Source organism: Mus caroli, unplaced genomic scaffold, assembly GCF_978045245.1.
Source record: "Mus caroli unplaced genomic scaffold, Mus_caroli_1 scaffold_9, whole genome shotgun sequence".
NCBI classification, from domain to species: domain Eukaryota; kingdom Metazoa; phylum Chordata; class Mammalia; order Rodentia; family Muridae; genus Mus; species Mus caroli.
Genome location: NW_028227264.1, coordinates 21,678,973 through 21,692,124, shown reverse-complemented (window position 1 = coordinate 21,692,124; position 13,152 = coordinate 21,678,973). Strand labels below are relative to the sequence as shown.

Below are 13,152 nucleotides of genomic sequence, written 5' to 3'. Positions count from 1 at the left end.
CCAGATACTGCAATCATCTCCTGGCATAGAATAATCACCCTGGAAAGAAGTCAGACTTGCCTTTCGTCGTCCCATGGACCTTCCTGATTTATGTTAACAGTTGATTCAATTTAAGTTTTTTTTTTTCCTTTTTGGTCCAAGATTACATCATCTGTCAGCTAGACCCCAGTAGAAAATATACATGTGTGCACTGTGTGTAGACTTGAGTGAATAGCAGCAAACACACACACATATACACACACACACTGAATTTCTGTGTTCTCTTTAAAACAATACAAACAAAATATCTGGCAATGGTGAATTTGTGCTCCCCTGAAAGCATAACTGACAAAGCCTGGCTATCCCGCATGCTCCAGCTGCTCTTGCATCTCACCTCTTCTCCTCAGGCCATGCCCCACTTTGCCTGCCCTCTTGACTTCTCCAGGCATTTGGCTTTGTGGCATGCATGGAGCCAAAAATCCTCTTCCTTTTTGCTTAGCAATCACCCATAGTCATACCCATTTGCAAAGGAGTGTTTATAGGTAATTTTAAAAAATAAAATCAAAATATTAAAAACATGAAAGTTTACGTTCAAAATTACATGAAAAGGGCTGAACTATAAGGGGAGAGCCATAAAGGGGAGTGACTGAGATGTCAGCTTGGGTTAAACCACACAGCCTGATGCTGTTGTCCAGCTCTTGGTGCACGCTGTACTTAACACTAACGCCCCAAGGAACCAATGCTTTTTGTGTCACTGTTCTATGCAAAGTCTCTTCTCACTGGAAGCAAAATTGCATGAAATCCAAAGTGTACTAATATAATCATATGTCCCATTAAAGAAGCTTTGGTTTGAGTATAGTTAATTAAGGCACACCTATCATACCACTGTACGAGAAATTGTAAATAAATATCTAGGGAGAAAAAAAAAACAGCGTTAAGGATTAGAAAATAAAATCTCCCACTCTAGATTGCCAGCTGTAATCAGAACTTTTTTATTGATATTATTAATATTTTACCTTATTAGAGAGGTTTCAAATAGGCTCTCTTGCCACCTAACCACTTAATGTGTGCCCTAAAATCAGAAGAATCGCTAAGGAAATGAAATGGGAAAGGAAGTCAGGCAAATAAGAAGCTGTGTAGCTCATATATGAAATCAAAGAATGTGTTTCTGAAGCACCGGAAAATAGAATGGGCGATTTCCCATTCATTGCACATACAGTTGTCCATTCTTAATGCGTCTCACATTAATATATAACTACTGCTTTAAGAAGAGTTCAGAGTTTCTAAATCAATCAGAAAAACACTTGATTTGTACAAAAAAAAAAGCAAATATTCTTTGGTTTAGCAAGATGTTTGTGATGGGCGCATTAGCAGCAGTTGGGTCGGGACCCTTCCCTTGGACTTTCATTTGATAACTAATTGTATGGGCTTTCTAGAAATGCTGCTGTTTGGACAAAAGTAATATCAAGTTGAATTTTAAAGTGTACCAGATCGCTGTTACACAGCAAGATGCCTCATGCCCACTTCTATAGGCTGTGCTGGGGTCATGATACTCTACAAAAACAGCTTTATTTTTTTTTCCCCTTTGGTTGCAATGGGTATTAAAATAAGGTAGCATCTTACTCAGATCCTGGTAGAGTAAGCTAGTTGGCTAGTGAGGCCTGGGATCAAATTCTCAGCCATCAAATTCCATATCAGAGATGATGCAGCATCAGAAAGGCTCACGTCGTCGGGGAGGTCAGCAGAGCGAACCCCGTCAGGCTGCACTCTAGCAGAGGTGCACAGCACTTACACGGGGGTGGGGGGTAGGTAGCGAGGAAGTGAAGACTTGGGGAGAAGTAAACACACCGCAGGGTGGCTTGAAAATTTGAATTGCTGTCGATTTGTTTCCAGCCAAACATTTCAGCGTCAGAACTGAAGCTATAATACCATAGCACCTCAGTCAGAATGCTGTGAAAACTCCATCTTAGAAGACTGGAGGAAGTATACACGCTGAAATTCACAAGGGGCATTCTTATGCTGCTCAGAAGTTTTCGTGAGGCTTCTTAGCAAAGGCCTGCGTTCTTGCATGGGAGTTGGCCCGTAAGAAAGTGTGTATATCCACTATGACCCAGATGAAGTTCAATACCCAGGAAGCCGAGCTACAGAATTCTGTTCGTTTCCCTACACATAAAGATGCCGGGATCAGGTAGCATCTACCAGAGCTCTCTCCCCTAGAGCTAATGGGCAGGGAGCGAATCAGATGAATTTGTTGCCTATTAAAGCGGAAAACCTATCCCTGAATAGAGGGTTCTGCTTGGAGACTCTAGGTTGTGCATGGGTCGCTAAACCTGGCTTCCTCGACAGCTGTCTATAACAAAACTTCCTTAACCAATTTTTCAGGGCCCTTCATTCATCTCGTGCATGCTCTAGTAAATGTTGGTGCTGCTCCTAGGATGCCCCCCAAAACCAACCACTGGAGACTGCGATTCCCAACCTTACACAGGCAAGTGCACGCAGGTCCGACCAGTTAGGTCTCAAAAGCTGTGGTCTTTTTTTTTTTCTTGATGGGGTGGGGGGGGGAATGTGTGGGCTGTGCGCAATGGTCGGTGAAGTGGGGCACCAGGATGCGAGCTTCCCGAAGAGGTAAACTTCCCCGGGCGAAGACTGCAAATGACACAGGCAGGGACCCCAGGGCAGTCTCGGATGACCCTGGGGCAAAAGGTGGCAAAGGAGGTGAGACGGACTCTGCTGCACGGAGCCCGTATCAGCCTCGCCTTTGGGTGGACTGCACTGCCCATCGCCCTTCCAGGGCGATCCCAGCGCAGGGAGCTCCCCGAAGGGACCCGAGCTTACCTGGAGGTAGGGCCGCCCGTGGGCCACTCCGCCTACCACGATGTCTGCCGCGGCCATGCTCCCGGTGGGCGAGAAGCCGAAGCCCACGTAGCCGTTCGTGCGTACCTCCAGACGGAAGGCCAGCCTCTCGCCCTGCCGGCCCCAGTGCAGCCAGTACTTGCCTTCGGGATCGAGGACCACGCGGTGCGGGTACGAGCGGCCCGGGTTCCCCGCAGCCGTCGCGGGGAGCAGCGCCCATAGCACAAGCAGTGGCCACCCGCACATCCTCCTGTCCCGCGCGCCGCACCTGGGCTGCAGCCACTGGGGGGCGAAGACCAGGGAGCCCAAGTTGGGACCGCCCCGGGGCTGGCCGCGCCCGCCCGCTGTCCCCGCCCCCGGTGGTTCTGGGTCCTACCAGGAGACTCCCCAGCCTCTCCCCAGGCATCCACCTGCTGCCACCGTGTATCCGATTTTGTCCCTGAAGTCTGGGTTAAGAGGGCAAGAAGGCGAGGAGCTTCCAGGAGGAGGCGGAGAAAAGGGGACCCAGCCAAGTAAAGGAGGAAAAAGGGAATCGATGTGCAGACTGGGAGGGACCTAGGAAAGGAATCGGAAAGTGATGGGATAGAAAAGCATCCCTCTCGGGACCATGGGAGGGAAGAGACAGCTGGGAAAATCTGGGGTGCGGAGGAGAGAAAGAGAAAGCACCCCCACCCCCAGATGGTAACTGCGCAGTTTGCATCCCTGGCAAACTTTTGACTTCTGACTTTCCTCACTGGAGCCCGTAGTGATGCCTGCTCATCCAGCAAGGAAGGCACACCCTCATCCTCTTCTCCGTTCTTTCAGTCTTTCCTCTTCTGGGATGAGGCAGGGCTGGGGAGGTGAGGTGCAATTCTTAGTTCTCCTGCTGATTTAGCTTTCCGTCGGGTTTTGATCTCTTCCGTTTGGTGGTGAAGGAATGACTTCTGCCTATACAGAAGAGGATTAGGTCAAGGTCAGCTTTCCTCTGAGTCCCTTTATCCCTCACTCTCCAGCCACTGCCGCCACTGATCCTTTTAAGTTCTGGCCATGGTCTTGTTAATCTCAAGTCTTGCTTGGCTTGTTGGTCTTTGAACACAACACTCCTGTATTCCAGATGCTCAGTACTCATACTGAGGGCACATTGGATTCCTCATTAGTTTATATACACTTTACCATATTTCAGAAGTAAACTCTTGTCTGATTTAAAAAAACAAAACAAAATCAAAAACAAAATAGGATAACAAATACTGGGAGATCAGACCAAAATACCGATAAGAATATAGATAAAGCACACTGTTGCTCTCTGTACTATTTCTATCCAAGTGTATGTAGATGTCAGTATAGGATGTGTGTGTGCGTGTGCGTGTGTGTGCGCGCGCGCATGTTTCTATTGCTTAAGGTTTCTATTGCTTCAATCGAAGACCACGACAAAGCAAGCTGGAAAAATAAAAGGGTTTATTGGACTTATTGCTGTTCATCATGTAGAAAGTCAGGGCAGGAAGTCAAGCGGGAAAGAAACCTGGATGCAGGAGCTGATAATAGAGGCCACGGAAGGGCGCTGCTTGCTAGCTTGCTCCTCTTGGCCTGCTTTCTTATAGAACCCAAGACCACCAGCCCAGGGATGGCACCACCCACAACGGGTTGGGCCCTCTCCTATCTATAACTAATTAAGATAACGGCTTCCAGGCTTCTTGCCTACAGCCTCATCTGATGGAGGCATTTTCTTAACTGAAGTAAGTTCCCTCTTCTCAGATGATTTTAGCTTGTGTCAAGTTGACACAAAGCTTCAAACAAACACAGTGTGTGTGTGTGTGTGTGTGTGTGTGTGTGTGTGTGTGTGTGTGAAAGAAAGAGAGAGAGATTGTGGTGTGTGTGTGTAGTATGTGTGTTTGTGTGTGTGTATGTGTATGTTTGTGTGTATCTGTGCATGTGTGTGTGGTGTGTGTATGTTTGCGTATGTAGGTTTGTATGTGTGTGTATGTTTGTGTATGTATATTTTGTGTACATATGTATGTATGCATGTATATATGTATGTATCTGTGCAAAACCTGTACATCTTTAAACTCTGTTAGAAGGTATCAAGCTTAATTCTTTCTGAAAACCAATTTATATTTATATGAAGTTAACTATTTAGTGTGGAGCTTATGTTGTAGAAAATTTCAAAATATTGAAGTTAGAGCTCTGATTTAGAGATGAAGTAAAATCTTGCAACACGGGAAATAACTATACACACACTTAACTCCTTTACCTGTGTTGACTAGAGTACTTCAAAACCTTCTCATCTATTTCTCAAGTATGCCCCAAATCTGCCACTTTCTCTATGAAGAGAAATGTTTATTGTTCTAGTTTTCCAGTTTATTATTCCTAAAATAGCCACAATGATGTCAATTAAGTTTTATATTAATATGTACATTATATATAAATATAGTCTTTTCTGAAGGCAATTTTGAGATGGAACTGCCTCCTGAAGGATTTGGGCAGCTGTCTGGAGAAATAATTTATTCCCAGATAAGAAGGGGCCACTGTACACAGGGTTAGCCGGTGACAACAGGACAGCATGAGAAAAGAGGGATGTGAGGATCTTGGGTCAAGTTAGAGCTAGCAGAGTCTTGAGAGAAGTAGAGCAAGGGGAACAGAGCCCCAGTGCAACTCTGGGGAGGTACTGAGTGCAATTGGGTGGCGCCTATGCTGCAGCAGCGCCCTCTGGGGAGGTACTGAGGATAGCAACAGATGGTGGCAGCCTTCCAACTTCAACCATCTACCAAGGCTTTGGCTGATGTTGCTGGATTCCCGGGAAGAAGGAGTGATGTAGTTAGAGAGAGTAAGAGAGCCAGCGATGGAGACAAGAGAAATGGGCTGCTATGTCACCGGCGGCAGTCTTCCTATATTGAGTATCCTCTGCCCTTAATGGCAGGGATGTCAGGATAATGAAAGCTAAGCTTTCTGTTTTGTAACCTTTTTATTACCCTGGAAATGAACACATCAGTTATATGTGCTTCTTGTGCATTCCCATTAAAATTCCAAATTCACATCTGCCAGGACATTTTCTGTCTTGTCACGCAATGATGCCTCACCTTATAAGATTTGACTGACGTTCCTGTTCATCCGATTGCTTGCCCCACTTAATCATTGGCTCTGGGTACATGAACACTTCCTCTACTGTGGGTCTGCATTCATTCTCAGGGTGCCGGGTTCCCAGCGGACAGTATCCTAAGATGGAGGTCCCAGCGCAGGTAAGAAATGACACAAGCTGGACCTAAAGTTGGGGTTCCCAAACTCCAGGACACCCAGATGCCGCTGGAAACCACAAAGAGGGTGGTAGGCACTGGGCAAGGATTGGGGGGACTGGGTTAGTTCAAGGGTGAGTATACAGAGCACAGAGGGACCTTCTGTGGGAGACTTAGGTGGCTCTGTATGACAAAGGCTTCCCCCCCCCACCCCCCACTGCGGTTCTTGAGAAGAGAGACAGTCCTTGCTTGCCCAAACTGTTTATTCATTGTTCATCATGGAAAATGTGTGAATACGACTTCATCAGGGTGGGCCGGTGGTTAAATACCTTTTGTAGGAAGGAATGTCTGGGAAGGTAATCTTATTGGCTAAACACTGGGAGTCGGCCAACCTAGTTACCGCATTAGGATGGAGAACTCCGGGCTCTATGTTATGTGACTAGCTGTCATGATCCTCATGTGGGGTGTCATGGTCACATGCTCTAGGACAGGAACCGAGTCAGGAGTAGATGAAATGCCAACCATTCTCAGATATGAGAGTTACCGGGAGGGGTTTCTGAATCCACTCAAGGCTCTTGGTTTTTGTCTGGTGACAATGTCCCACTTGCCCCACAGCCTCACGCTCATGTTCCAACACCATTACAGATTGCTTGCTCTGCCAGGATTGTGCTTTCTCTCCTCTGTCCTTGGAAATATTTCCTGAATCTCTTTGCACATGTCTCATTCAAGTGGTATCAATTCCTCAGTGGCAGTACATGAACAGTTTCAGGTGTCCTATATCACCCAGAACACTTTAGTGCATGCACAGTCTGTGTGCATGCTTGGTCTCTTAACTGCCCCATTGCCTAGTGAACAGACAGGCAGAGAACAAATACTTAATGAGTATCTGCAGGAAAACCAAGTCCAAATGTCTCTAGGTTATCCTCTAAGAGTCCTGTTAACTAAGTGGGCTAGAGAGGGCAAGCGTTAGTACTGTGATCAAATGCTGTAATTTACATGGGTATTGTAATGGTTTGGAAAGAAATAGCCCCATAGCTTATAGGGAGTGGCACTATTAGGAGGTGTGGCCTTGTTGGAGTAGGTGTGGTCTTGTTGGAAGAAGTATGTTTCATTCTCTTCTTGCTGCCTACTGATCAGAATTCAGAACTCTCAGCTACCTCTCCAGCACCAGGTCTGCCTGTTTGCTGCCATGACTCCTACCATGATGCTAGTGGACTAAACCTTTGAATTATAAACCAGCCCCAATTAAACATTTTCCTTTATAAGAGTTGCTGTGGTCACTGTGTCTCATTACAGCAATAGAAACCCTGACCAAACTAAGACAAAATAAAAGAGACCACACATGAATACACAACAGAGAGAGCTGGAAGTTGGATTCATGAAGTTCAAGGAGCATGAAGTTTTTGTTTCTCTTTTTCCAAGAAGAAAGTAGATTTAAATGATAACATTACATGTCAATATCATCAATATGATGAAGTTAAAATTACATATGTAGCCCGGTGGTCGGTGGTAGTGCACTCCTTTAATCCCAGCCCTTGGGAGGCAGAGGCAGGCAGATTTCTGAGTTCGAGACCAGCCTGGTCTACAAAGTGAGTTCCAGGACAGCCAGAGCTACACAGAGAAACCCTGTCTCGAAAAAAAATTACATATGTAAGCTGTTGAAAAATACATAAAATAGTTTCGCAAATAATCCATAGACAAGAAGATAACAATTTAAAGTTGTATGTATTTAATACTCACTTAAACAACATTGGGTTTGTGTGTATGTGTCAATCAACAGAGCAGCTCCCATCAACCATGCTGATTGATACAGTAATCTACATATTTCATGGAAAGGTCAGTTTGGTGACACAAATTTTTTTATAAAAAGAAATTACTGTATTTTGTCTATCGTGATTGGTGTTATGACTCAGTCTTCTGGGGGCTCGAGAAACAGTAACACTAATGTGTTCATCTTGAGCTTAATTGAACACAATGATCAATTAGCACAGTGCCTGCTCAGGAGAGACACTCTACTTACTCTACTTTGGTTTGAAGTAGCCAAGTACTTAAGGTAAAATGGAAAAAATTGTCTTATGTTCCCCTTGTAATTACCTGAGTTTCCTAGGTCAAAACACTCTTGCCAACTCATTTAGAAAGAGGTTACTGCATTAATGCCTGTCTTAAATTTATAAGGAAATCAGAAGGGGACCTAGTGTGTGGCTCAGTAGTTGTATAGTGTGGTTAAGAAGATCTGGTCTTTAGCAATGGGGGAAAAAAAGGTAAGGGAGGAAAGAGGAAGTTCCATTAAAACTTGGTGTATAGCAGAGGAAAGAATGGGATTGAAGGTAGAGAGAGTTCACGTTCATCTTTTATGCTATTGATTTTCTAAAAATGAAATGTGACAGTCAGGAAACTCTGAAAAGCAGAGTTAAGGAAGTAAACTTGGAAAAACCCTGCAAATCTGTCCTCCAAAGATAACCCTGTGCATTTCTGAACCATTTCCAGGACCTGCTTGCACTGAAATATCCCAGGACAGACTGCTGGGCAAGAATGTGCCGACAAGTGAATTAATTTTGTGAAGACGCCACTTGAAATAAACAGAGTGACTGGAACCCTTGGATAGGGCTCATTTTCTTTCCATGTCCTCGGAACACAAGGCTAGATCGGGCTGTGGGAGAAGATAAAAGAAAAGGAAGAGGAAGGAAGGAGGGAAGGCAGGAGGTGGGGAGAGAACTAGAATTGTGTGGGATCTCACATTCAGCCAGATCAATTCTCAGAGTTTTCATTCAGGAATTCAAAACTTAGTATTTATGTTGATACTCATCCTGTGATGATACACAGCTGGACATCAGCCGGGGTGACAGTACCCAAGCTGAGCCTCCTCATCCCCACCCCAAACCTCTGTTGCTAAAGTTTATTTATTTTGTCACGTTAGTCAGTTACACAGGGCTGGTTGCAGGATGGAGAATAGGAAAGCCAGCAGACTGGCAGGTGGGGTAAGTCAAAGCAAGGTTATTGGGTGCACACTAGGAGGTCTGAAAGAGCGTACTTCTTGAGACGATCATAATTTCCCTGTTTCGCTGTACCTAAGGAGTAACAATAATACTAAATATTTGTAAAGTTTCTGTTTTCTAGGGAGCACAAAGAAAAATATTTATGTAAGTGGTCAGCCGTTCTTCAACTCTAGAATAGGAAACTTGAAGCATTTTCTCACTTTATAACCAATCTGCATTGGTGGGTAAGTGTTCTAGTTCAAATTCATCCCCAAGTCAATGGCAGAAAAGACTGAAGCAGAAATGAGATGTCTCTCTGAAATATATTTTCTCCAGCACTCAATTTATCTCCAGTAAAAGCAGTGATAACATTTAAAGCCACCGGTCTTCGCCTTGGAGCATTCTACTGGTAGGGCTGGTCCGTTCCCCATGAGTCGGGCACGAGGTGCTGTGGACCATGTGGGTCCAGCAGGAGGTGCTGCAAAACATGTGGGTTGTTGTGTGCTCCTCACTGAGGTCACTGCTGCTGTGAGTGACAGTAGAGATAGGTAAGAAAAAGGATGAGGATCAAGTGGATTTGCTTCTACTACCTAGAGTCTACAGGTGGCTTTGAAATGGGTGCGACTTGACAATGAAAATCACTCTTGGGCTCTGCCTGTTGCGATTCACAGCAAGCAAACCACTTCAGTCAAGACATATACTTCCGTGTTGCTAGTGAGCCATGCTCTGAAAGTCAGCAGCTTTAACTTTAAAAGGTTGGGGTTGTGGGGTGGGGAAGCAAAACTTTTTTTTTCTACTAATGATGCTGCTTGGTAGAATTCCTCGTTACAAGGAAGCACAGGGGCATCAGCAACGTATTCCCAGTGCTCAGCTGTGTTACCATGGAGCCATGTCTAAAAGATGCCTGTGGGCCTGGTGAGGCCAGGCCTCCGGGCTGTGCTCTTACCCGACCGATCCTTAACCTTAGAACGCCATATTCTCGTGTCTTGTTAGATCTCACTTCTGAGGGGACCAGACAACCTGAGCCGTCAGAGACCGCAGGAAGAGAGAGGAGGGGGGTGACCAAAGGACTATGATTGTAAAGAACCTTAAAAGAAATTTCCATATTATCATCTTGCAGATAAAGGAAATGAGGCCTACGGAAAAGCGAACTGATCCAGAATACAGATTTTAAATTTAAAAAGCAGGAAAATGGGTTGCCCAACACAATCAATATTATCTCTTCCATGTCCTCCTCTCAGAGGAGACTAGAGCCTCTCCCCTGGCAGTGATTTGACAGATTGGAAGAGATGTGGAGTCGAGAGTAGAGAGGGGAAGACACTTTCCTCATCCAAGCCTATATCTCTCCACTCATCATCCTCTCTGCCAGACTTGGCACTTAAATAGTTTGATCTCTTATATTTCTGTAGCCATCAACTTAAAGAAAGCATGCCTTCTATCAAAATAGGATAACGACTTCAATTCAAAGTTGAAGGCAAATTTAACAACACATTTGACAGGCAGGTCTAGGGTAACTCACTTGACTCCAGAATTCCTCACGTTGTTTGGGAAAATTTAGTGAAATCTATACTATACTGAAATAACAGACTATAATCTGTATTGTAATGAAAGAACATGAAGACCAGAAATATAAAACTAAATTTTAATATCCAAGATCTTAACTGAAGTCATTATGGCCATTACAAAGAATAACAAATAATGAATAAAGTTTCTTCTGAAGAGGAAAAATCTAGAGTCAAGCATTTATCTTTGTATGGAAAGTGACAGATATCGGGCATATTTGGGACTGAGGACTAAGGCTTTGAAGCACGCTGGTCAGCATGGGGATAAAGAGGGAAACTATGTGTGCCTATTTATTTGCTGTGTGATTTTATTTCATAACTAAATCTAACCTCTAGTCTCAATTATTTTTAGAAACGGCTACTTTTTAAGATCCAAACTATATAGCTGTCTTCATATAACTATAGTTTGGTTTTCAAAAAGAATCATTTCCCTTCCTTTGTGTGTGATAGAAAGATACCACTGTGCCAAGAGAAAATTGGTTTTATCCATTTCGCATATTATTCATCAATAAAAGGCCTTGAAGTACTCACAGATTCTACAAGGATCTTGAATATACATGGAGGAAAACCAAGTCAGTCACAGAGAACACACACACAGACACACACACACACACACACACACACACACACACACACACACACACACTCACCAGTGATAATTAATTCAGCTATTCTTTTAAAGGGGCTTGCTACTATTGAATCTATTTTCTTTAAGCTGTTAAGCATGTGCAAGTTGAAAATGTAAACTTTGTGTAGCATAGACTGGGAGTGGATATCTTGAAACATACAACTTTAGAAACAAAAGAAATCCAGGTATGTAATAACTGCTTAGAATTCATAGCACAAAAACATTATGGAGAAAATTGCCAGGATCAAATGTTTAAAATTATGTGTTTATCTTGTGACCTGTAGCGGCATCCGAAAGCAAAGGCATGTAGATCATTCAGACCATAACTGCAGCTATCCACCCATCACTGGCTAAAATTTTGACATATATTGCAGTATAATTACTATGCAGATCACTGGGTTTTTCTGTATGTTTTTTTTGATGTGCACATGCCCTATTTCTACCATACCGACACGCTACCCATTTCTCTTGCCAGGTTTTCTCCTTCCTCCCTACTCTATTATCTTTGTCTGCTAAATTCTTGTTATTTTGAACATATAATCTAAAAAGAAAAAAAATTCATTAATGGACCTGACTGATAAGGTTTCATTATTGATATTTACATGTCAGGACTAATAACTAAGAAAAACCAACAAACACAAAGCAGGGAAAGAACTCTCCCCTGAGGTAGAATGCAGGAAATCCACATTAATTTTATATCTCCAGTACTATTAAAGAGCACCTTTGCTTCCCTAGCAGAACCAAGACTGATGTGAAAAATAAGAAACTTTTGTGAGATTTAGCCATGTAAAGAAACTTGAATCTATAACTATTCAAGGGAGGAGCCTGGAGATGATTTTTTGGAAACTGTTTTTTTCTGTGTCTGACAAAGAAGTCAAAATTTTTACACAGTCAAACCAGGTCCTGGTCCCAACCTTCCTTCCACTTTAAAACTCATCATGATCATGCAGAGATGTGTGCATAGTCTAGGTCCTGTGAAAATCGTAAGTTGTTTAGGATAAAGAACATTAAGCTTGACTCTTTAACACATGGTGAACCTGAGAAATTAGCACCAGAGCTGCATGCTACTTCAAGGTGACAATGTCAGACAAATGTTTACTACTATTATACAAGGTTCATGATTCGTCCGAAGAATGATATCCTGGAATAATACGTAAAAACAAAGAATGAGGGAGATGCCCAAGGGAGCCCTCAGTGAGGAGGTCAGCTCAGGACCTTTGGAAAATTCCACCAGACCCCTCCCCTCCTGGGAGAGAAAGGTCATGGAACATTTAGGCACCCCTCCCCTCCAGAAGGGAGAGACTTAATTACATTCCTCAGACTCCAAGGGGGCTGGGGGGGGGGCGACTATTCAACACCTGTGGATGGGGTGGCCCAGAGAATGTAGACACATTCCACAAGGTGGACCAACCATTGTTCACCTACAGACAAGGGAAGTCCTTGCCACCTCATTCCCTAGAGACCAATCAGTTTAAAAGTCACACAGTTCTGCCAATCACATTATGCCTAATGGCTGCTGCTCTGAAAACTGTATTAAAAACTCGCTGAATGGGCTTCATGTGGTCATTCTCTCTTCTTATGTGCAGTGATCCCAGAATGTTGGGACAATAAAATTCCTCTTGCTTTTGCATTGATTCCTGAGTCCTAGTTGTTCACTCGGAGGGTCTCGCCAGAGTCTTACACTAGGCCTTGCCTCAGGCCAGGTGGCAGGGCAGCTTCTGAGACCTGGATTTGTTTGAACTTGCCCAGTTCTTGGAGACAGAGATTCGGGCCTAGTCTCCTGAATTGCCAGTTTGAAGCCTGAATTGGAAGAAATAAACATAGCTGGTCACAGACCTGACAACTCCCCCTTTAAACTGAATGTGAAATACATTTTCATTAACATTAAATAATGTTAAAGATATTATCTATTATAGCTGGGAGTGATGATTCATTTAGGAGGTATGGGC

At 43.8% G+C, this 13,152-nt stretch overlaps 1 protein-coding gene across 1 annotated transcript in view; it reads right to left on the bottom strand.

Moving 5' to 3' along the window:
* Positions 1 to 3,106, bottom strand: part of Moxd1 (monooxygenase DBH like 1) — a 76,848-nt gene extending 73,742 nt beyond the window's left edge. Inside the window, exon 1 of the mRNA XM_021174770.2 lies at positions 2,815 to 3,106. Within this exon, the coding sequence (XP_021030429.1) occupies positions 2,815 to 3,078 (264 nt within the window). The 5' untranslated portion in view covers positions 3,079 to 3,106. The remainder of the gene's footprint in view (positions 1 to 2,814) is intronic.
* Between the last annotated feature and the right edge of the window lie 10,046 nt (positions 3,107 to 13,152).